At 38.5% G+C, this 23846-nt stretch overlaps 1 protein-coding gene across 3 annotated transcripts in view; it reads left to right on the forward strand.

The window, feature by feature from the left end:
• The window catches only part of PTPRG (protein tyrosine phosphatase receptor type G), a 681808-nt gene that overhangs the window by 458771 nt on the left and 199191 nt on the right, over window positions 1-23846 (forward strand). For all 3 annotated transcript variants that reach the window (XM_054595580.1, XM_054595582.1, XM_054595581.1), the window contains exon 5: window positions 16264-16359. In XM_054595580.1, coding sequence (XP_054451555.1) covers window positions 16264-16359 — 96 coding nt within the window. The remainder of the gene's footprint in view (window positions 1-16263; window positions 16360-23846) is intronic.

Below are 23846 nucleotides of genomic sequence, written 5' to 3' on the forward strand. Positions count from 1 at the left end.
TTACCTGCCCACAGTTCTTCACATAAGCTGTGTGTCATTATTGTGCAGTGTCCAGCGCAACCCCATTCCTGACCTCTGCTGAGGAACTTGGGGGTGGGGGAGGGTAGAGTCACTATCAGCATCTAGCAAATGGGACAGAACCTGAAGTCTGACCAAAGCAGCTGTGAGAAAAACCAGGGCCAGTTTCCCTAAAGAAAGAAAAGAGCCCCAGTGATCAGAACCCACTGAAGCTGAGCTCTGATCAGCAGACAAGAGCTCTTTCTGGTGTCTGCTGGGTGTGTCCTGCCATTTAGGAGCTCCACATCAGAATGCTGCTCTCGATGAGCAGCAGCGAATAACCCTCCAGCATCTGACTGGCCTGATGAAGCACAGCCTAGGTGTCTGACCTGTTAGGGAGGAGCAGGTCTGGCTCTGTGACTGCTCACAGTTTCTATGCTTTTCTAAGCCTGCCTTTCCCACTCTTTAAAATGTGGATAACAACACACCTCCCCCACAGAGAAGCCTTGAAGTTAAAATTCCCCAATCTTTGTAAAGCACATGGCTGGGCAGCTGTTTTATAAGTGGAGCTCACGAAAGTATGGACTGCAATTTTTAGACTTGGGGTCTTTTGAGATCTGGTTCCTTGGAATACCGTTCCCTCTACCTTACCAGCAATCACCTTGAAAATAGCTGCATAGGTTGTCCTCTGAAGACTCTGATACCATTCCTGCAGACCCCCAATGTCCAGAAAACAAACCAAGGAACAAGAGATAACTGATCAACCTTGGCAATTTTATAAGTATGTGGACGGAGGCCTGGTATGAAAACAGAGGATTTACTTTAAAGCCTAGTACAATCTCATGTTTAGGATGAGATGAGGAGAATGAATCTTTTGCTGGGTGAGGTCAGGAGATTGTTACTCCTTCTTGAGCATAGTGACCACAGAGGAGTATGTGAGGCTTCTGGGCCCAGAGTGTTAATGGGTATCGCAGGGAGTGACGCGTAGCAGAGAGCCACCTGGTGGAGTGCAGGGCTCCTGGATCTGAGGGTTATTGTCCAGAGCCAGCGGAGGAGGGAGCGGGGCTCTGAATCCTGCAGAGCCTGGCCCGGGGTTGTCACGGCTGGGGGGAATAAACATGAGTTGTCGCAAACACGTCTCTGTTTGCCAGGAGAGGGGACACAGCTCTTACCTCTAGGGGAGAGAAGGCCCCGAACCCCCCTGTTCAAAGACTTTTATTGAGAACCATCTGCACAGGGGTATGGGTGCAAAGTTCATCAATCAATGTCAAAAGGCTATGTTTACAGAAAACAAAGAGAGATCAAGGATAACAATTGGAGGAACACAGGAGATCTGCCTCAGGTCAGGCTAAATGAATAAGGTAAATCTCCTTTCAGGTAAGGGCCAGTTATGGCTTTTGAGGGAAGAACAAATGCTTAGAGGAACTTACTTCCAGGCCTGGTCTTCCCTGGGAACCTCCAGATTCAGTTTAGGGCTATACCTGCCTTTAGTATTGTTTCAAGCTTGAGCCAGACAGGCAGGGCAGAGCCACCAAAAGATAAGGAGACTTCTTTTAGGTAGAATGAGTACCCTGGACATGTGCAAGCCAAGCAGAGAGGTGCGGGCCCTTTTGCCCTTTCTCTGTGTCCCCCAAGTTCTTATTTGCTGCCTATACCAGCCGATGTCTGTCTTAGGTTGTTTCTCATGAGAAAACTAACCCGTCATCAACAACCAACCATCACAGGGCCAAGCAGTGTGACGTGAGGGAGGCAGGGGCTGTGCCCCTGCCAGGGGGACACATTTTTGTCTCCTCAGTGGCTAGTTTTCCCAAGGCTTCCTTGATTATTTCCAGCCTTGGGGCCCTCTTGCCTGTCAGCAGGGCTATAGTCCCTGAAACAAGGCAGGGCATTTCCCAACACATGGGTGTACTCACTCTGAAACTTACCAAGGTTACTCATCTTGGTGTGCTTGGAATATGTATATTCTGTATGTTTGTCAATACTTTGTAAAGTTTGATAGTAAATCTTGTCATCCACATGCTGTGTGGTTCTGTTTTAGTCTTTGAGGTTACTCTCTTTCACCTATTATTTTAAATACATATAATAGAAATTTTTCTCATTAAAAAGTCTTTAGATAGGACTGATTACATTAAGTAAAAATTTAAGCCATTGTTTTATCTCTTTCTCTTAGTTTTCAACTCTCAGAAGTAACCGCAGTTAAATTTTCTGTAGATTGTTTCAGGTCTATTTCTATTTCCTCCCTATGTCCTCCTTTTGTTTTTTTTCCTTTACTTGAAAAATTAGATCATCATGTACATAGAGTTTCATAACTTGTCTCTTTTAACTCAATAATATATTGTGGGCAGCCTTGCATAAGATATAGAATTGACATCATTCTTTTTTAAGAGCTGCATGATATTCCACAACATGGATGCACCCAGTTTATCTAGTCATTCTATTGATTGACAATGAACTTGTCTACAGTATTTTGCTATTATAAACAATGCTTCTTGAACTCCATGAATCTCCCTACTAGCGTCTATACCCCTGCTTGAATCCCAACTAAGGTAACCAATTATAATCTCTTTTTGGTCTAAAACATTTTTTTTATTTAGAAGATTTTGGGCTGGAGTTTTGTGGGGATGACTGTTTATGGTGGCTGTATCTCAGATTTGAAGGTAGTGAACCAGCCTTCCTGGGTAGACTTTGGGTGTGTTCACTGTTACATTTTATACTATAGGTTCTAGACAAGTAAAACAAACATGTATTTGACTTATATTTAATGTATAGTCTCTCTGAATATGTTCTCATATTAGCTATTCAAGATGAGACATGAATGGAGCCAATCAATAACATGATTATTGGCTGATACTCTCCCTTGTAGACTCTTGGCTTCAAAAAGCCATGCCATTGATATTTTGTTGTTTGTACCCCCTTCTTTAAACTTTATCTTTATTCCAAATTATTAACAGTTCCCTGCTGGGCTGTAGTTACCAGAATCTCAAGATGTTCTCATTAATAGAGTTATTAACCCACTTGCAAACCAGCAAGGCTTTCTCTGGCTAGGACTCAAAGGCTGGAAAACATTGCTTGGCTTTCTCTTAATGCTGAGGTTACCATTTTGACAATGGCTGGCTGTCACAGAGTGCTGATGGGGTTTTTTCTTTAAAACTCAGTGCCTGATTAAATGAATGGATAGAAAATGGACTGTTGTTTGATAAAGCAAGCACATTAAATATCAATGGTAGAATCTAGGTAGTGATACAAGGTGTTCACAGTAATATTCTTTCAACATATATTTTCATAATAAAATGTGGGTGGGGGGAACAAGAAACACAATGGGAAGTGGGAAAACCTAATCAACAAATTATTTGATCTAAGGTCATACAAATCAATGAAGTTAGTACCAAGTAACAAGTTGAACAGAGACGCTTATTTTTTAAAAAGACGTTTTATACAGTAATTGTAGTAGTTATAGTAATAATGAGGAAGAAAATATCAATAACATCCCATGGGATATTTTGTGGCATTCTTATTTCTCTATGGTGTTTAATCCTAAGACCAAACCTGTAAGGTAATATTCGATCATTAAACCTTTTTAAATTCATCATCATCCATACTAACCTAGTAACATTGTCCCAGTTTTCCATATTTGCAAAAAGGTACCTAGAATATTAAGTGATTTGTCCACAATCTTAATACCAGATGAAGCAGAGCTTGAATTTGAACTTACACTTTTTAATCATATCTTTGCTACTTCATCATGTGTTTACTCTGATTGTAAGATTCTGAAAGCCAGAAACCATCCTCTGGGGAAATCATGAAAAGGAGGATCTTTTAGCCAAGCGTGTTTTGAACTCTGATCAGAGCCATGATGGGGGCAAGCCCTGCCCCCCTCACCCCTGGGACCTTCAACCGCTTCCTAAAGACTTCTCCCTAAGCCATTCCTTTCAGGCTGTACCCAGAATCAGCAAAGCTGATGCTTTGCCCAGCCTTGGGCAGTCTTATTTTGTTCCCTAATTGGCTGGTGTTTTTTCTGATCAAAGGTATACACTGGGAGAATTAGCAATTTGTCTTTACTAGATGTGCACATTGTAATTTTATGGCTAGAGAGGTGGGAAAGTATTGTTAGTCTAAATAAATCTACTTTTCAACAGAGTGGTTATATTAAATGAATTCAGTAGTCTGTGTAGGTCAGAAACAGTAGCTCATTTTTTTTTTTCTTCCCTTGTTAGGAGTATTAGTGAATTTGAGTAGTTGTGTAGTTCATGGCTGCAGAAATTAGTGAACTGTGTTAAGCTGAGGTAGTAATGAGGGAGGGTGCTAAGTGATGTCGGGCTGTCTGTTGCTGGGAGCTGATAGATTCACCTCTTTGGAGCGCTGTGTTGATGAAGCCGGTCTTCTGAGCTGGGTCCCCAGGTGGATCCATCTGCGTCACCTCCCTCAGCAGCGGCGGTGACGATTTTGGGTTTTTTTTTTTCTTTCCTTTCTCAGTTTTTCTTTCCTATTTCTCATGTTAAAGAAGATTCCCCACCCCCCCCTCAGATGAGCTATTATTTAGAATCAGCAAATATTGTAAACAGTTGCAATAAAACAAACCACCTTTCTTGGCCCCAAACCAATCCAAGTCCCCTCCCTTGGGAAAACTACTCTCAGAGGTGGCATTATCTTCCAGTCTTTTCTCTCCCTCCTTAGTTCTGTGTATCTGTGTAGCTTCATATACAACACATACAGTATTTTGTTGTATGGCTTTTTTTCTCATACAAATGTGGATTGGTTTTGCACCCTGGCTTTCTTCATTAACAATTGTATCTTCAAGAACTTTCACTGTCAGTGCCTATTTGTCAACTTTTTTTCCGATGCCAACAATGGTGGGGCAAATGTACTTACATGTTTGTCTTTGTATTTGCAATACCTGTGACAAAACCTTAATTTTTCTAAATAATCTCCTTAAATTGTAAAAAGGAAAATAATTAGAAAAAATAAACATGGATTTTCACTCTTTATTGGTTATTAGGAAAATTAAACATGAGAACATAGTGTTCATCCAATGGGTAAAAAAAGAAGGATCTATAAATCCACGGGTAGCGATGGTGTAGGAAGACTGGTGTTCTCATACATCGTTATCTAAAGTACAAAGGTGTGTACAGTTTCCAGGGGACGGTTCGAGCCACATCTAGGATCTGTCTCAGAGAGAGCATTTTGTGCTCATAGAGGCAAGTTTACATATGTTCTTTGTAGCAATGATTCTTAACCTTTCTGGCATGCAGAGCCCTTGAAGATTTTGATAAAAGCCACAGACCACTTGAGCTCAGGGCTGAAAATATGTCATGAAGTTATCAGCAGGTGGTAATAGATGGGACTACGAGACTTCATTTAGTGCAGTGATAGACACCGTCCAGTGCACACATGCAAAGCCTGTGCAGCATCATGGGAGGCCTGCAGCCCTTCTGGAAGCCAAATCCATAGCTCCATAAGGTTTTCTCCCCTCCACCTTGCAGCTCCCCAAAGCTGTTGGCTATAAGGGAGACTTAATAATGAACTAGGTTCTGAAGAGAGGAATGCAACACATTTCTTCCCATGAGAGAAATTACTTCCATCGGTAATTTACTTCCATCATGGAGATTTATTCCACAGCCATTTATTGGGTGCCTACTCTGTGCTTGGTCCTGGAGCCAGCACTGCCCAGCGGGAGACACCCGGCATACCGTATCTAGAAGAGCCCTTTGTAAGGGAACCTCCAGCAGAATGAAACGTGACCAGAGGAGCAAAGAGCTGTTGTAAGACAACAGATATTCTAGTCAGTTGGCCCAAATAATTTTAAAAAGGCTTCACTGTGGAGCCTGTCCTAAGAACTCTAAAGGGTGTGGTTTTGATTTATAGAACTCAGAAGCATTTGGGAACTGTCCAGGTTGTCTTGCATGTGTGTTTTCAGAAATGTTTTGCATAGAGCCTTTTCTTTATGGAGCCCCTGATTTGGCAGCTTTGCAAGGCAAAATGCAGTTTCCTGGATAAAACCACATAACTTGGTGCACAAGCTTTCTTGTGGGCTTCTGGCTGGCGGAAGGGGTAGAATGCAACTGACACTATACCTGTGTTAATTTAATCTAGATTAATTGCAAATTCTTGACATCACCATTTCCCCAAAACCTATTACAGGGTAGAAAATACAATATCAGAAGTGAGAAAAGAACTCTAATGGGAACTTTGCGTGAGTAAGTAACAAATACACTACATTTCAGGTTTCTTGTATTTTAAAATGGGAGACATTGCTGATTCCTAGTTGGTTTTGAATGATTTATAACCTTTTATTTGTGGTTGACTGTTGCAGTCTATGTTGTCATGGAAATTCTATTGAATTTACAGGTCCATTTATCCAAAATGATTTTCCAGACTTCATTTCATGGTGAATCATGTGGCTGTTACTCCCAAGTACAAAGCAATTTCTAAAAAGTTTCATATTACAAAGAGCACAAACACCGCGGTAGTTATTTTCATGTTTTTGAAATACAAATGAGTTCCAGATGCACCTAGGGACCCCTCCCTCTCCACTGCCTCCAAGGTGTTGAGCCCCACTGCATTTCAGTACCAACTTTATGTATAAAATAGCTATGTGAGCAAGGAAAGTAGGTGAAAGTGGTCCTGAAGTTACTGGTTTGTGTGGGGGGCGGGGAGGGCAGGACTGCTCTCCCAGTCTTTGGGCCCCATTACAGTCTTGTGCCTCCCCCTTTAAAGTTCAGTGGAGAGAGGAGGAAAGAAAAACAAAGTTCTGTACCGTATCCATTGGCTAGGTTTCACGTGACAGTGGATGTAGACAAGGTTTCTACACCTCTGCGCTGTGGACACTTTGGGCAGCATAATTATTTGCTTGCGGGGAGAGTGTCTGTCCCGTGCATTGTGGGGTGTTTAGCAGCCTCCCAGGACTCTAGTCACTAGATGCCAGTGGCTTCTCCTGCCAGTTACGATAGCCAGAAATGTCTCCAGACATTGACAGATCTCCGCTGGTGTCCAAAATCGCCCCTGGTTGAGAACCGCCACTCTGGAAGCTTAGTGCCAGGGTCCTAAAGATAACGAATGGGTAGTTCTCCATGCCAGTGGGAATTCTGGTCACAATGTTGTATAGAGAGAATTTTAAATGTGTTAGCTCTGCAACCAAATGCCTGAGTTGGAGTTCCAGCTTTATTACTTCTGAGACAAGACCTAGTACGTTGAACCTTAATTTTTTGTGAGTAAAATGAAGAAAGAGTAGTAGCTACCTCGAAAGGTGATAGTAAAGATTAAAGAAATTAATTCGGGTAAAGTATTGTAAGATTTGGATACATCTGAGCAGCCCTTGTGGCATGTTTTATGGAGGAGACTGCTCCTTGGCCTCATTTGCCATGTGTGCCTGTAGGTAAGGGGCGAGGAAGAAGCAGGGCTTGCTTGGTCCCTGTAGTTGTTGTTTGGTCCTGGACTGATATGATTCTATGCATCTGATACAGTGACCTGAATTTGCTCTGTCAACAGGTATGTTCTCTCTGGCCCTACGCTTGGTTTTCAGAGTAGCCTCTATTGAATCTAATGGAAGCAGGGCACAGAAGCGAACTTAGCTCTCTTCTACTTTGAGGTGACATTATGCTTTTGTTTATCCTGGTTTTAAAAAATGCAGCTATTTGGCTGATTTTATTTATTTATTTATTTATTATTAAAGTCTAATATGCAGAGTGGAAAATTCACAAATACTAAGTTACAACTAAACAAATATTTGTACTCTTGTAACCAGGCCCCAGATCAAGAAAGAGCACTGACTGGCACCCCGCGGAACCCCACTCCCTTACTGCCCTCAGGGGTAACCCCTGTGTGGGTGTATAGCTGCATGAGCTTTTCTGGTTGTGTGCTTCATTCCAGTGGACTCACAGGGTATATTATTTGGCTCAGCATTGTGAGATTCAAATACACTGTTACCTGTAGGTGTAGTGCATCCCATGAGATCCATTGTGTGACTGTGTCATAACTTTTTTATCCATCCGTTAATCGATTAGCATTTGGATAGGTTCTGGTTTGGGGCTATTGCAAATAACCCTTTCACTGATTTGTTTGTATATTTTTCTTTCTTTTCTCCCTTAAACTAATTTTTAAAGATGAGAATCAGGCCTACAGCGTGCTATACCTAGGAGGTGTTTGTTTCTTGAGGTATTTTAGTTAATCCTTATTGTAACCCAGGAATATATTTCTTATCCTCAGTTTACTCATGGGAGTGTTAGGACTCAGAGAGGGTGACTACTTCAACCAGGTCACACAGCTATTAAATGGGAGAGCTATAGCTTACTGCCCTTTTCCTGAGTACATACTGAGGGAATCGAGCTAACATACAGCCAGATACTGAACCTACCTCATTTGTGTCCAGACTTATGCTGAACTGTAAGAAATATTGATAACTCATGAATCACGCACAGTAAATTTCTGACAAACTCAACTTACTATTATAAACAAATACCTCAAGTCTTCCCTACCAAGGGAGAATTTCAAGGATTCAATATTTACATGACTAATCAGATGCATCATTAAACCAGAAATTCCAAAAATCAACTAATAAATATACTTACAGTGGCATAAACAAGTTATACACAGAAGCTTTTAAAAGGGATCCCAGAACATCCCTACACCTGATCGTGTATGAGTCATAGCCCTGGCATGCCTTTGGATTTTCCTCTAAAATGTTGGATTCCTGCTGGAAAGTAGTCAAAGACAATTCCATGATATAGGTGAAGTGAAAAAGGGAAATAATTAAGGATTAGTTTACTCTGTGATTAATGACACTGTATAAAGCAAATGTTTCAGAATGTTCGCTTAAATGCTACCTTGCCTGCAAAGATGCTGAATACTGCTCTTCTTTGGAACACAGTTCTTGTAAAAATATTCTTACAGTGAAGGCTGTGTGGAGCCCACACAGATACCTTTGCTTCACCTCATGGCATGGTTCACAGGGATGTTGGCTGGACCTCTAGTTTGTTTTCACCTTAATTTTCATCTCTCTTCTGGTCATAAAGAAAGTAACAAAGATACATAATAATAAAGAGTGAGAGCTGTTTAGTTTGTTCTTACTTTTCCAAAGCATGTGAGTAGTGAATCTTTATTGCAACCATCCCATGAGGTAAGCATTAGCTCCGTTTGATAGAAGGGGGCACTGAGCCTTGGAGGTCTCCTGTGTCTTCAGTGCGCAAATCGGGTCTCATGCTATGGTCCATGCTTCTTGATTTTTCATCTAATATCACCCCATCATGTGGAGTGCCAACTTTGTGGACATTTTCTGTAAGCCACAAGAGTGTGAAGTGGGTTGTAACAGGCTACATCCTGTATTTTCCTTTTTGTAGGGGTGAAGCCTGTTAGAAGAGGTGAATGAGAAGGACAGAGCTCAGAGCTCAAAGATGTTAAAAAAGTAACTGGGTTGCAGAATGGTTTTATAACGTTACATACATATACATATACATATACACATACACATACACATACACATACACATACATATACCTGGGTATGTTTGTTTAAAATCAGTAGTGATCTTGGAAGTGTACTAGCCAGGATTCTACTGAATTATAGCTGTAGGTGTAGATACAGTTATATAAATCTATAGAAGGGCGAGGCTGAGATACTTGTATCTCGGGCGCGCGTGCGTGTGTGTGTGTGTGAGCATGTGTGGAGAGAGGGAAAGAGAGAGATACAGGATTGGCTAACTCAGTTGTGGAGGTGGGCAAGTTTGAAATTTGGAGAACAGGCTGGACATTCTAGCAAGAGTTTATATTGCAGTCTTAGGTCTGAAAGCTGGAGACTCAGAATTTCTGTGTTGCCTCTGGAGAAAGAATTTCTTCCTCTTAGGCAGGCCTCAACTGATTGGACAAGGCCCGCCACAGTATGAATGCTAACCTGTTTTATTCAGCGTCTGCTGTTTAAATATTAATCACATCTAATAAATATAGCTTTATAGTAACTTTCAGAATAATGTTTGACCAAACAACTGGGCCCCATAGCCTAACCAAGCTGACACAAAGAATTATCAAGTTAACCATCATAGTTAATAATGATCCTGTAAATAGGTAACTGTGAGTAAAAACTGTTCATTGATATAAAAATACCAATAAAATAGTTGTGAATTCAGAAGGTTTGTGTTACATAGTTTTATGTAACGTAGGGTGTGTATTTCCTTTTTCTCTATCTTTTAAATGAATAGATTTTTTTCTTTTTGTTGGAGCATAAAAATTTCAGGCTAGAGTTGCTTAGGTAGGAAATTGCTTGAATTTCTTGTAGATTAAAGAGAAAGTAATATAATCTGTGTTTAGTGTACCCATACCTGGGACCACTTAGTCATTTCACAGTGATTTTGGAATATATTTACATCTTCTTGAGCATTTTCTCTTGTGGTGGTTTAAATCTATTTGTTCTCTTAGTATTCTGATCTTTCCTTGCTACTCACTTTATTATTTATTCCTAGAGATAGCAAGAACCTCATTATAGCGTTTGTGGCCTTATCATTCGGCAGTCCTTGCTTTTAGTCACTCAGAGCCCCCGCTCATTTTATTGACTCCAAAAATAAGTGACTAGTATTTACAATGAACAGCACTATTCAAGACAAGCCTTGAACTAGGCAAATAGAGGGCCTGTCTGCATTGATCTTGCGGTCTGATGGCAATGGCAAAATTGAATAATGAGGACAGCTGTGTTAAGTGCATGTGATCTGGCTCAATAGTAGGCTCAATACAGCATAATCTAAAACTCAATTAATATTACCAAACTATGGTACAAAACCCTTAATTCTGGCTTTATCCTATGTAAATCATCCAACAAAGTGGATCCAGCAGGTTATTAACTGTGTTGGATTTCTACTATGCCGTCACTACACATTTTTATTCTTAGACGGCTGTTCTTTGTCCACTGCCATGTTCTCGACTGGCTTTCTGCTGGAGAGTGCCAAGTATGATTAGAAATATATATTTCATCTCTTCAGTTCTGTTACCTACTGCCCCCTTTGTGTTTTTCTTTTGTTCTTGCTGTTGCCTTTGTAGTTACCATCTTTACCTCATCCTGTTCCCATCTTATTTATTTTCCTGTGGGTTCTCCCACTCTATTAAAGATGCCCAAGAGTGTCCTGGAAATGTCTAGTGAATTATCAGTAGATTACCTTCTGACCTATCTGTATGCTCTTTCCTTACTTATTTCATCATGATTTTTTTCTTTGTATGTGTGTATTGAGTGCATGTTTGTGAGGAAATGAAAATGTAGCACCTTCTAAATCACAAAAGAAGGTTCCGTTGGATTTTTCATGCTCGTGTTAGGACATTTCCTCTTGCTACCATTATCAGAGATGTGGGAACTGACTAATGCACACAAATATAACATTAGAGGATAGGAAGTCCACCTTCCACAGATGCCCCTTCTTGCCCATTGCCTGTAACATTTTACTATTCATATAATATATGCTTTACTTGACCATGAGCCATTTATTGCCTTAGCATTTTTGTGATGCAGTTACTTAGGACACAACTTTGGCATTCAAGAAAAAAAAAGTTAACCTTGTTTCGTTGTCGATATTCTGGTCTTCCCAAGCACAAACCATGTCTTCCTCTTCCAGAGCACCTTATACATGGCATACATAAGCAAAAAATTTTACCTATTGAAAGGAAGCACAATGATTAAGGCCTTCGTTGACTAGGATTGGAAAGATTGTGTTTCTGTCACAACCCCGCCCTCCTTCCTTAAGAGCTCTGTAAATTAAAAATCCTTGGTTTCTTTGGCTGTAAAATGAGGGCTGATGGTGGTACCTACCTCCTGAAGTGTTAAGGAATAATAGTACAGTGCCTGGCATACAGTGGGAACTCACTAACTGTCTGCAAAACAACATTAATAAAAATAGAGAAAACTTTAGTTTTTAGATATGTTGTTTTCTATTTATTCAGCTTAATACAGACAGTGATACAAATTGGAAACTAGGCATATACCTAGTTTTTAAATCAAACTGCAACTAGAGTCATTTTTAATGGAAGGCAGGAGAAAGGGGAAGCTAAGTACACATTTTGCCGTGACTCTGCGTCCATCATGTTAGTACCCAAGCAATGGAACATCGACTGCCGTCAACCCTGTGCTCACTGTACCGTTTCACTCCTTCCCATTACCTGGCAACATTGCCATTTGTTCAGGCGTTTTCCATACCTGTATTTTAGCACATGCTTTCTGGTAAGTCATGGGGCTTTTTCCCCCTGTGAAATTCTATTTTCTAACTATCAGGTTAGGTCCTATTATGCTCTACATTATCTATCACCTTGATCCTGCTGGAGGAATGCCTGGAGCTTTTTTTCCTTTGCAGCCATTTCACAAGATAGAAATGAATGTTGCATCCAGGCCTGTGATTCTTGCTCATGCATTTAAAAGGTTTTTTTGCACTGGCCCCTTGATTTGTTTTCTGGTACACAACAGTCTTCGTAGTTGAGTTCCATGCAGTTTGTTCCTATGGTTAGGGAAACCTGCATATCTTATGGTACTCTGCATGGTGGAGGGACATCCATTTATACAAAGTTGACACAGTTTTTCTTCCCTTGCAAAGAGGGTCCTGTTTGGAGTAGACTCAAACAGCCTTAAGCTGTATAGTTTTCTTGAAGAACCAAAATGTTCTAATCGCAAACATATTTGGAAAACACTGAGTTAAAGAAATTTGGCCTGCAAATAGCATTCCTCACTACAAGGAACCAGAGTTCACTCAAGAAATGACCATTGTTAAGACTGGAGCAGGGAAAATACGAGATAAGCATAGAACGTGTGCCTGCTAATGAGGAGATTTTAAAAAATGAGAAACGTGGGAACTTGACAGCATCATTGAGGAATCTGTCTGAAGAGCCTCCTTTTGGGCCAGTTTGACAGTTTGAGCATCAACAATACTGGTAGTAATGGATTGTAACACACTGAATAAAATAAAATAAATAAAAGCAAAAAATAATCAATCCCTCGTTGATATAAATGAATAAATGAGTGAATGAGTGAGTGAATGAATGAATGAATAAACTGTGGAGAAGGGAAGACTGTTTCTTACACTAGAATACCATTAATGAATACAGGAATATGGCAGGGTTAGAGTGTCATCAGTGGGTACTAAAACTAGTGGATGAAAGTTAGATGAGGAAAGAATATTTATGTAACCTCAAAATATCTCCCTACAAAGTACTTTTTAATTACAAAAGGAAATTTAATAACTTTATAGTGGGCAAGCCTAGCAGACATTACCTTAACCATATGAACAAGTTAAACACCCATTTAATGTGCTTTCTGATATGGTGCACTGTGAAGACATAATATCACTACGGTGGTAACCTGCCCAAAATGTACTTTGTAATCTAATCATAAAAATCCATGAGACAAGAACCAATTCTGCATAATAACTGACCTGTATATGTCACACCACCAAAGTAAGGGAAGGCTGAATGACTGCTCCAGGTGAAAGTTGGGGCTGGCAGAGGGGTCAGCATAAAGTTATGACAACTAAATGCAAAGCTTTATCATGGATTGGATTCCTGGATTGAGAACCAAAATAATGACCTATAATGGGCTTATTTGGGCACTTGCCAAAATTTGAAAATGCACTGTAAATTAGATAATAGTATTGTATCCAAGTGAAATTTGCTAACTTTAATAATTATACTGTACTTATATGGAAGAGAGCATCCTTATTCTTAGAAATTATACACTTAAGCATGTATAGATGACTCAAAAAATCTTGCATGTGAGGAGATAGAGAGGATGCAAGTGGGATAAAGTGTAAATAATTGGTAGTAGTGGTGAGAGATGTGTAACATTTAATAGGTCTCTTTGCTGCTGGATTTTCCACACCTTTTCAGCTTATGTGCACTGCATTTCTTCAGGAGGATGATCACTATACAGTAAGCGCCACTTAGATTCACACTCTTAGAAAGAACACACTTGGGGGGATGCTAAAGAACAGGCTCTGAGTGTAGCTCTTGAGAGCAGGTACAGTAGGTTGATGGGCTACTCAAGGTATTTAGTAGCCACCTCAACACCTTCCAAAGATGTTTTTGGAGAATAGGGTTTCTAACCTCAGCTCAAATATGTCTCATCAATAATAACAATCAAATAACCTAAATTCCATTTCACTCAGCAAAATACCATCTGCTTATTTACTCGTATATTTCAGATAGCTTCAAACGTTAACATAATTCAGTAGACTTCAACTGGAGAGAAATAGCCAGGAAAATTGATATTTCAGACCTATGCTGCTGTTCTTTTTATGAGGCATTTTATTATGCTGATGGGTGGAGCCATGACTCAAAGACATTTTCTAAAAATGAATTTTCTTACCCAGTTGTAAATGAAAATGCCCTTGAAGAAGACAAAGTATTTTGTAGCACACGCTATTCAGGTGATACATTAAAAAACACCCCCCTTGCTCATGCACTGAAGAATAAGAAAATCTTCTATGAACTAGTTTGAGGGCCTGAGGTTTAAAAGGAAAGTGAAGTGTAATTTTCTGTATATACTTCTGTGGAGTTTCTTCTTTGGGATAGTTGCAAGGTACCCAAAGCAGTTCACCCAGTATTAAATTGTTTTAATCTGCACTTCATTGAATAGACTTTTCTCAGTTTAAATTCATGATGTTTAAAGATGTCCAAACCTACAGGCAACACATTTGTAAGAAGCTGCCAGATTCAGTGGAAATTTACAATCTGAGAAAAATAATTCACTTTCAGAAAGAAGGTCCTCAAAAAGAATCTACCCATTCTTCTCACATCCACTTGAGTACCTGAGTTTTCCTAGAGAGTGACTTGAGTTGGGTTACCAGATTTCACCCTTCAGAAAAGAAAGGACACCTTGTTCTTAATATCTTGGTTAATTCAGTTGGTAGGACTCTGTTTTGTTTACCTTTAACCTATATATCTAGTCTCTCTGACTTCTCTTTCACCTCTGGGAATTTATCATTCAGTATCAAATCTCCAAACTGCATCTTGGGTGTGGTGGTTCAGTCTATTACAGAAAATAGCATCATGCCATTTTGGGTAAGTGAGGAGAAAGAGGTCGTAGAAGAGATCTAGTGATACAGGAGATTTTATTTAATTTAAGGAGCAAGTTCATTCTAGAAGACTTAGCAGAATCACATTCTTGTTAGAAATTTTAAGATGTCTACCAAATATAACTTTACAACATGATGGTGGTGATGGTGGTGATTTGTTGAGCACTGATGAGGTCTAGGCGTGGTGCTACATACACTGACTTGTTTGGTTCCCGCACCCGCCCTACCAGGGGTAAAGACTTGATTCTTCACATGAGGAAACGGATGCTCAGAAATTAGCTTGCTTACATGAGGCCTCACAGGCAAGTAAATGAGGAAACTGAAATAGGAACCCAGATCTGTTATTTTTATTATAAACATGGTTTCAGGAGAATGGTTTGTATTTTGTTTTTGTTCTCTAAATTATGTGAATTATCAGAGTCTTCAAGCATTAAAATTGTATAATGATTTTAAGTTGATTTATCTATGTCCTCCTTTTTGAATAAGAAATTCTCGTCAAATGTAAGAGAAAGTACATAAGGTTGGGATGAGGACATATGGATTTTACATTCTTTCTCTGATGTTTAAGTGTAGCCAAGATAACATCAACTTTCTGAAGCACTATTTCCTCATTTATAACCATGGGTAGTAATTTTTGTCCCACCCTCACAGGGGTTGTTAGATGGATTAAGCGAGATAATACATGTGATGGCTTTTCCCAAACTGTCAAATGTAAGGCATCATCATTATCATTACCATTATTTCTCTTTGTGGAGTTACTGAAATATTCCATTTAGGCTATTTCTCAAGGCTACTGAGAGAGCCCTTCAAATTCTCATCATTGGAATGGGTGGTGTTTATAAAGATGTGCCCATTTGAGCATTTATAATTGTAACATGTGGACCAGCTCTCACAGATTAGTTTTCTGCTTCAAGGTGTATAACTCCATAAAAAAAAAAAATTGTGTCCTAATAAGGAACTTCCACCATAATATGAGTATTAGATAAGAGAAGCTGTTGGTGTTACTCAGTTTGGGTGGCATGAAGGCCTTGTTGCTATGTGACTTGTGTGTTTTAGTGATCCTGCTAAGGTATGTAGAGGTAAGTGATATGATATCTGGGGTTTGCTCTCAAATAATTTAGCAAAGAAAAAATACAGAGAGATGACTAACCTTAGTAAGTAGAGAACTGGTTCATTTTACAGTTCTATTTTTGTAGAGGTGTGAAAATTTTACTAATATAATTCTTTTTATTGTTTTACAGATGCAGATTTTCTTTTACAATCCAGACGACTTTGACAGCTTTCAAACTGCAATTTCTGAAAACAGAATAATTGGAGCCATGGCCATATTTTTTCAAGTAAGTTAACAGTGGCCCAAGTACTTCAACCAGAGAGTTCTTTATTTTTTTTTTAATTCAACAAATTGTTTTATGTATAATGAACGCATCTGTTTTCTAGTTCACACCTGTCTAAGTGAAAGATATTTCATATTGTCTAATGTGTGATTTAAAATGTAAATAAGTATGTTTAGAAACATAATGAAAATTTTTGCATGAGTTATTCTGATTTTATTGCTACTTGACTGGTGCACAGATTGAAGAACACATTTATCATCTAAGTCACTTCACTGCTGAAGCATTTTGAACAGGTTCCTTCAGCATATTAAGAGGCTGATGTAAAAAAAAAATAAAGGTGGTTTTCTTTGGAACAACTTTAAAATTTGACATTACTTGCAAGTAGATTAATAAATAGCATCAGTCACTTCTCTAAAGAGACCCTTTTTTGTTCCTTTTCAGAAATCCCCATGGTAACTCAAGTTTTTATTGAGACCATTTCTAAGTTAGTACATTTGTGACTTGCCATCTTTTCTCTCTTTATGTTTGCATTTATGAATGTTCTGGGTTATGTGTTGATTCTGTACCGCGAAGCCAAAACTTTCACCTTCTCATAGATAATGCTGTCCAGACTTTTTAATAAGTCAAGTCAAATAAAGTAATACTGATCATCAAGTGTCTTGACCAAATAGCCTAGAGAGACCTGTGGTTTTTGTGTGGAAGGTAACCTGAGCAGTAGGTAAGTGACATGTCTTTGAGTGTTAAAATTTGCCTGAAGACTACATACAGGTGTTCCTTTTACCAGTGACTAATTGTTGGAAGAGATGCCTTTCTGACAATTCAGATGAGCATAAAAGACATCAGAACCTTCTCCAACATGGTCCTTTTACTTCTGCTTTTTGGGCCAAGCTCCTTTGTCATTGAGATGGAGCTATTCTTGTTTGGACTATGTTGATTTCACTACTCTTTTTAGTGATAGAAATAATATGATGGACAACACTCTCCACTGTTTATCTCTCCCTCTTAATTACCCTTTCCTCTTTCCTTTTCTTGACTAAAGGCTCAAATGGGAGATTATATGTGAAAAATTGAAAACCTAATATTCTACTCAAACATCAAAAACAGCAACAGTGGCGGTCATCAGCATTGGTTCTCACACTTGTTTTCAAACTGTGGGCTCTGACTTGCTCTAGTGGGCTGTAGAGTCATTTCAGGGAGTCATGACCAGCATTTTAAAAATAATGAAATAGAACAGAAAAAAATCAGAAAATATTAGTATATCACACAAAGTAAGGATAAATATGTTGTAGAACTTTCCTTTGGTTGTTTACAGATAGAGGGATGTAGTATAAACTGGGTCATGCTATAAAAATGTATTTGTTATTGTGGGTTATAGACAAATATTTTGGAAGTCATTTGTTTATGTTATATATTGGGCTGATCTTGCCATTGTTCCCATTTTTCTTCCACACATACCTTTTCCCTGATCACTTTCATGAACTATAGTAGAGTGTTGTGTTTTAAGAGCTCATTCACTGGAGTAAAAATGATTTGCTTTTGAATCCCATCTCTTCTACTTACCATCTGCATAATGGTGATATGGGGATAGCAAGTTCTACACTATCCAGATTGCAGAAGCCATTAAATGAAGTTTCTAGTGTTAGTCCTGACACATAGTAGACACTGGGAAATGACAAATAATATGTATCTGTGTCTGTCCATCTCTGTTACAATGGGATAGAGACCCCATGGTGTACGTGTCTTCTTTGCATGAACAGAATTCTGTTTTGGACACTCCTGTTGGCATCTCAAATGGGTTCTTTCTGGACCCCTTCTGCTTCTAAAGCATGATTTATTTGCTTTGGGCAATACTGGTGTCTCTTGAAACATTCTGAAACAGTCTTCACTTACATGGCTAATCACTTGTTCTCTGTTTTTGTCCTCATGACATGCTGCTTGTCAGCTAGCTGGACCTCTGTTCCCATAATCTTGCCATCAAATCTTACTCCCTCCTCTGTCATGCCCACCATGACGGGCTCAACCAGGCCCAACTTTATACGTCACTTTTCTTATGAGAAGACAAATTTTAAAAATGTGTTTAAGAGAACTAAAAGGGCTAGGTCACAGCATGCTCTACCCAAAAGCTTTCTATTTTTCTAGCCCTGTAAACTCTTGTTAAACATAGAGCAAATTGGTCTTAGACAGGCAAAGCATTGGTGTACAAACCCCTAAAACCCCTCTGTGTGAAATTTAGGTTTTGAATTTTAAAGGATTTCTAGGAAATGACTACTAGCTCACCAAAAAAAAAAAACATTTAAGGTGCACTTCATCTGGTAAGTTTTTCTCTAAATTTTGATTTGCTGTCCTCTAGACACAAAATAGAGGACAGATAATATGAAATGGAACAGAATTATTTTTAAAGATTTTATTTATTTTTTATTTTTGAAGAGAGGAAGGAAGGGAGAAAGAGAGAGAAACATTGATGTGCTAGAGAACATCAATTGGTTGCCTCTAGCATGTCCCCAAGTGGGACCTGGCCCACAACCCAGGCGTGTGCCCTGACCAAGAATTGAACCAACAAGCTTTCAGTTTACAGGGCGATGCCAGACTTACTGAGCCATACCACTCAGGGCCAGAATTATTTTTAGATAGCAGCTGTGTTGAACTGCTTCCTTTGTTTTCCTTTTAAGTCCACGTAGGCATTTATACATCTGTGTTCATACTATGGCACGCAATGGAAATGCGTTGTTAACAACGCATTGTTAACAATTTTAATTTGGCAGTCTAGTTAGATCCCATATTCAGATATCTTTGTCTTTTCAGTCTTTCTCTAAGAATATTAAATGTGAGAGTTTGATATTTCTCCCCAGGGAGTCAGCCATCGAAGTCTGAGTAGTGGTTGTCTGTCTACTCTGAAGGGGGTTTGCATTCCCATGCAACGCAATCTTCTTCATGCCTTCATTAGTTCTGAATTAAGATTACAGAGTAAAGAGTACCCAGTACGTGCAATGACCTTACCTTTAACCAGGCCTATATTATTTTAGACCAAGAATATTCCATTATCACTCTCTGAATTGGGTTATGATTTGGTTTTTTTTTTTCACAATCTTCTCTTCACCAGTCCACATTAACATTTCCCTCCATTTTCCCACCAGAACAAAAATGCCTTTGAACCATGCAGCCATCATAATGGCTTTTAATCCGATGCTCATAAATGTGTGGTAACCCCAAACTTTTGGTTATTGTGGTTTTAGTTTTGATTACTGCATTTTTTTCCATGAAGCACATGATCATCTTTGAATTTTGATTTGAAAGGGAATATGGTATGAACTTTACACCTCAGTTGCCATTGTTAATTGAACGCCTACAATTTTATTTATATTTCCTGATTCCATTGAACTTTGGAATTATAAATGCATGATTCTTTAAGAGCACATATACTTAGAAACTTTTCTTTTGGTGATATTTTTTTCAGCTTCCTTGTTAGATCTGTTTGGGTATAGTGGGTACTTCTGAATATTTGCATCAGACACAAAGATATAAAATTTTCATAATGTCTGCATCCAGAGGCTCTGTCAATGGCATATTTCTTATACATTTTAAAAATAAATAAATTGCATCCTGATTTATTTAAAGGTCTTCTTAAGGGATTTCTTTGTGACAACCTATCTTCAACATTTCTATTGAGGTTTTTTCATTCTATGTTAACAGTTTTACTTTTACTGATAGAGTTGAGCCCCTTTTCAACAATATTTTTTTTTTAATTTCTACTTAAACTTCTACCCATAATCTGTGTAGCTCAGTCATTTGCCCCTGTTCATTTCTGCCCTTACATCAGAGCTGAAAGAAAACCTAAAAACTGAAATGTTTCTCAAGTTGCTACCCCATTCTTTATCATGTTGGTGGCACAGACTGCTTAATTATTTTCCTCCATCTGGAGAGGCTTAGTAATTAAATGAAATGGCAGCACCTGGGATTATTTATAGACACTGAGAAGGCAGGAGGAGTTCTTGATGACTCATCCATCCAGGGCTGGCGAGGAAGCCTTTCTCTCCACTTTCCTGCATTTCACCTTCCCTCTACACACCCCACCCCCAACTCCCCAAAGGTGGATGTGATTTGTCCTTCCTTTAACCACCTCTTTCTTTTAGCCTACTATCATGCCCAGAGCCTATAATTTTACTTGTCTTCCTCTGCCTTTGTTCTGTGAGAACATTAAGAATTTAGGGGCTTAACTTACTCATCACTGCATCTCTTGTGAGTAGCTGACTCTGGGGCTTGGTTGTACAAATACTTAACTGAATTCAGTGAAAACATATTCAGGCTCTGTAGCCTTGACTGGAAAAGAAATGTTTCCTGATAGCCTATCATCGAAGGAGTATTAGAAACAGGCACTAGGAGCCATTGATTTTGAGGTCCATGTCTTGTCCCTCTTCTCTCCGTACCCCATCACCAGCCTTTCCCTTGCCTCACATCAGTATCCTAACCTGAATTATGGCTCAGAAAATACGTACTGAATAGAACTGAATTATAGGAAACTTCTCAGTGTGCTTACCACAACATTAATTATTTGGATTTGGAAAAGCGTATGTCTAGGTGGATAGGTAAACTTCACCTAAAAATGATGGTGGTTATATCAGAAGTGTAAGACTTGAGATGGTCAAGGAAGGACACTAAACTGAAGGTAAAGGGTCAGCTGATTTCATTGAGGATGGTAAATCTGACTTGGGCTCCACCAGGTCTAACATGCTGTTAAGGGATGTATGTGTATTTTTGCCTATAGTTGTGAAACAACAACAGGGCTTTAAAAATCTTATAGTGTGTTCAGAGACCTTATTGCCAAGAATATCTGGAGATATCTGTGTCTCTGAATGTTTTAATAAAGTTTCCCATTAAAATGTTTTCATCTCAGTGGATGGTGAGTGGAGAGACTCTTGGATTATTTTTCTGTGTTTCTTTCTGGGTTGCCTCTGTCTCTAGTATTTCCTTCCTAGGATCTCTCTGTGAAAGTTAATGGATTAGTTTCTGAGTACTTCTGCGCACCTGTATGTATGTATCTTGCTTTTGCCAATTTTTACATGTCTATATTTTTCTTCCTCCCCCCCGTGTTCTTCATCAGTGAACAAAAAGTATTATTTTCTCATCTATTTATTCATGCTTTCATTTACTAACCCATTTGCTCATTCTGCAATATTTATTAAGCACCTTCTTTATACCATTCTCCATCCACATTATAAATGTATCCTCAGGATTATAGTCTGATCTTAAAGTTGTTGGGAAACAATACATTTTGGAAAAGGTTGGCCTTTGAATTCTCTCATCAACAGTAGCATTATTTTGTCATTGGGAGATAGGAGAAAATGAAATATCAAGAAATGAAAACTAAGAATTATATCTTATATTTAATTTCAAAATGGTAAATATTTTGAGAGGATGAAGTTCCTATTTGTGAATTTTGGAACTGGACTCTCCTTTCTCCATTTGTCTTCTTTCATTTTTTTACATAGCAGATAACATTATTGAAGTATAAATCATCCCTTGGTGACCTAAGTTTGTTTTTTTGACTTTCTAAATCTTCCTGAGGAATTGTTTTTTTTTTTATTTTATTATGAGGAATACTTTTTTCTTTCATTACTATAGCTCTATTTTTTAATTAATTAATTATTTTTTACTTTTGACTGTTCCCCTTGGAAATGTAAAACAGGGGCCACTACTCTGAAGGAAGAAAGGAAGGAAGGGAGGGAGGGAGGGAGGGAATAAAAGACGAAGAAGGGCGGGAAGTAGAACAGAAAAAAGAAATAGTAATTCTACTCATCTACCAAATACCCACCACAGAAAACCCAATAAGTATTTTTGAATTGGAGAAGATAGGAATTTATGCCAGAGAGTAGTGGTAGGTTATTAATTCTTCTTACACTGCTTTTTAGGATAGTTGCAGTAAACTAATATGATTCTTAATTTATTCCTTTATAGTTGCTGCTGTTTGAAAATCATCCTTCTCACATTTTCCACATCCTTGGTTTTATCCAGTTATAAGTTTAATTCTTTCACTACATTACCTAGAAGTGTAATTTCAGAATGTTTTGGGTTGATTAAGAAGATTTTTTTTATACACATGCAAAAATTAAAATACATATGTTCCAATTAAACTATTTTAACAGTTAATTGATTTCATAGAACTTGTCATTAAGCGAAGGCCAGAGTCATTTTTAATGTTCAGATTCAATTTTGGAGCAGATTTGTGGACGTACAACATTGAATTTATAGCCTATCAGGTGTTTTCAGTACCTCTCCTGTCTGCAAATGGCCTGTAATTCAAATTTCCTCTTAGTGGACGTTACAGAGGACTATTTAATAATTGGTGAAGCATTGTATAATTAAGAGACCCGGAGCTCTTTAAATGTGACCATGTGAAAATCTTCTTTAATTAAATCATTGCATTTCAAGGACAGTTAACAAGTACTTTGCCTTCATCTATAACTAAACGGTAGTTTAGTATTTATCAGTTAGTTTAGAATTTACTTGTTTTGGCCATTAGTTCTAACATGTCTTTGAATTTAACTGCCATAGTCTCAGAAAATATTAATAACTTTATAATGGTCTCCCTAAAATGAAGTGAGAGACCTGGCTCTCTGAGAGGATCTGGCTTCATGACTCCCAGTCCAGTTTCCTTGTTTTTTCCTAACTGTATCCTCCCTGGAGTACGATGCAGCAGATGCCTTAGCTGGTTAGACCTCTTGGGAGAACCCTCCCCATAAAGCTCTTTGCATCTCAAGATTAGAAGTAACTGCCTCCCCCAGATCAATTAGTTGAAAAGGTGCTTCTAAATAGAATGTAAATACTGTTAATAACAGTTAACATTTATTGTGGACTTGATTTATGTGAAATGCTAAAAATGAGGCTAATTTTTATCTTAATCTTCACTAGTACCCTCTAAAGGTATTATTATGCCCATTTGACAGATGCAGAAGCGGAGGCATGGAGCTTTTTTCAATATAAATTCTTCAAGATTACACAGGCTAATAAATATTGGAGCCAGTAGTTCAACAGAGAAGGCCTCTCTCCAGGGTCTCTGCTCTTAGAGGAGTGCTGAATGGGAAAAGTTGGTTATTTGATTGAAGAATATAGAGAATCAAAGTTTACATCGCTGGTTCCAGTTATTATCATGTTTATATAAAGGCTTTAGGGATTTTTGCCAATTATGCTGGTACTGGAATAGTTATTTTCTTATAACTTAAAATTGTGTTCTTACAATTTTTGCCCATAATTAAATCTTTTGATCCTATTCTTACATGGCTCTGTACCTGTAATTATTTTATAGATTTGAAGACTGGGGTTTTTTTTTTGTTTTTTTGGCTTCCTCTTCTTAATGAAAAGGCTATGAAGAGTATTGAATGGATCGTGTAGCTAGATAAGGATAGAGTCAATGAGTGGGGTAAAACTTTAAAATCATTTAATAACTTTTTCAATGGCAGTAGTTCTTATGTAGAGGAGGAGGGAGGGAATAGAGG

The sequence above is a fragment of the Pteronotus mesoamericanus genome, unplaced genomic scaffold (assembly GCF_021234165.1).
Source record: "Pteronotus mesoamericanus isolate MK-2021 breed Mesoamerican mustached bat unplaced genomic scaffold, CSHL_Meso_final scaffold_54, whole genome shotgun sequence".
Lineage (NCBI taxonomy): Eukaryota > Metazoa > Chordata > Mammalia > Chiroptera > Mormoopidae > Pteronotus > Pteronotus mesoamericanus.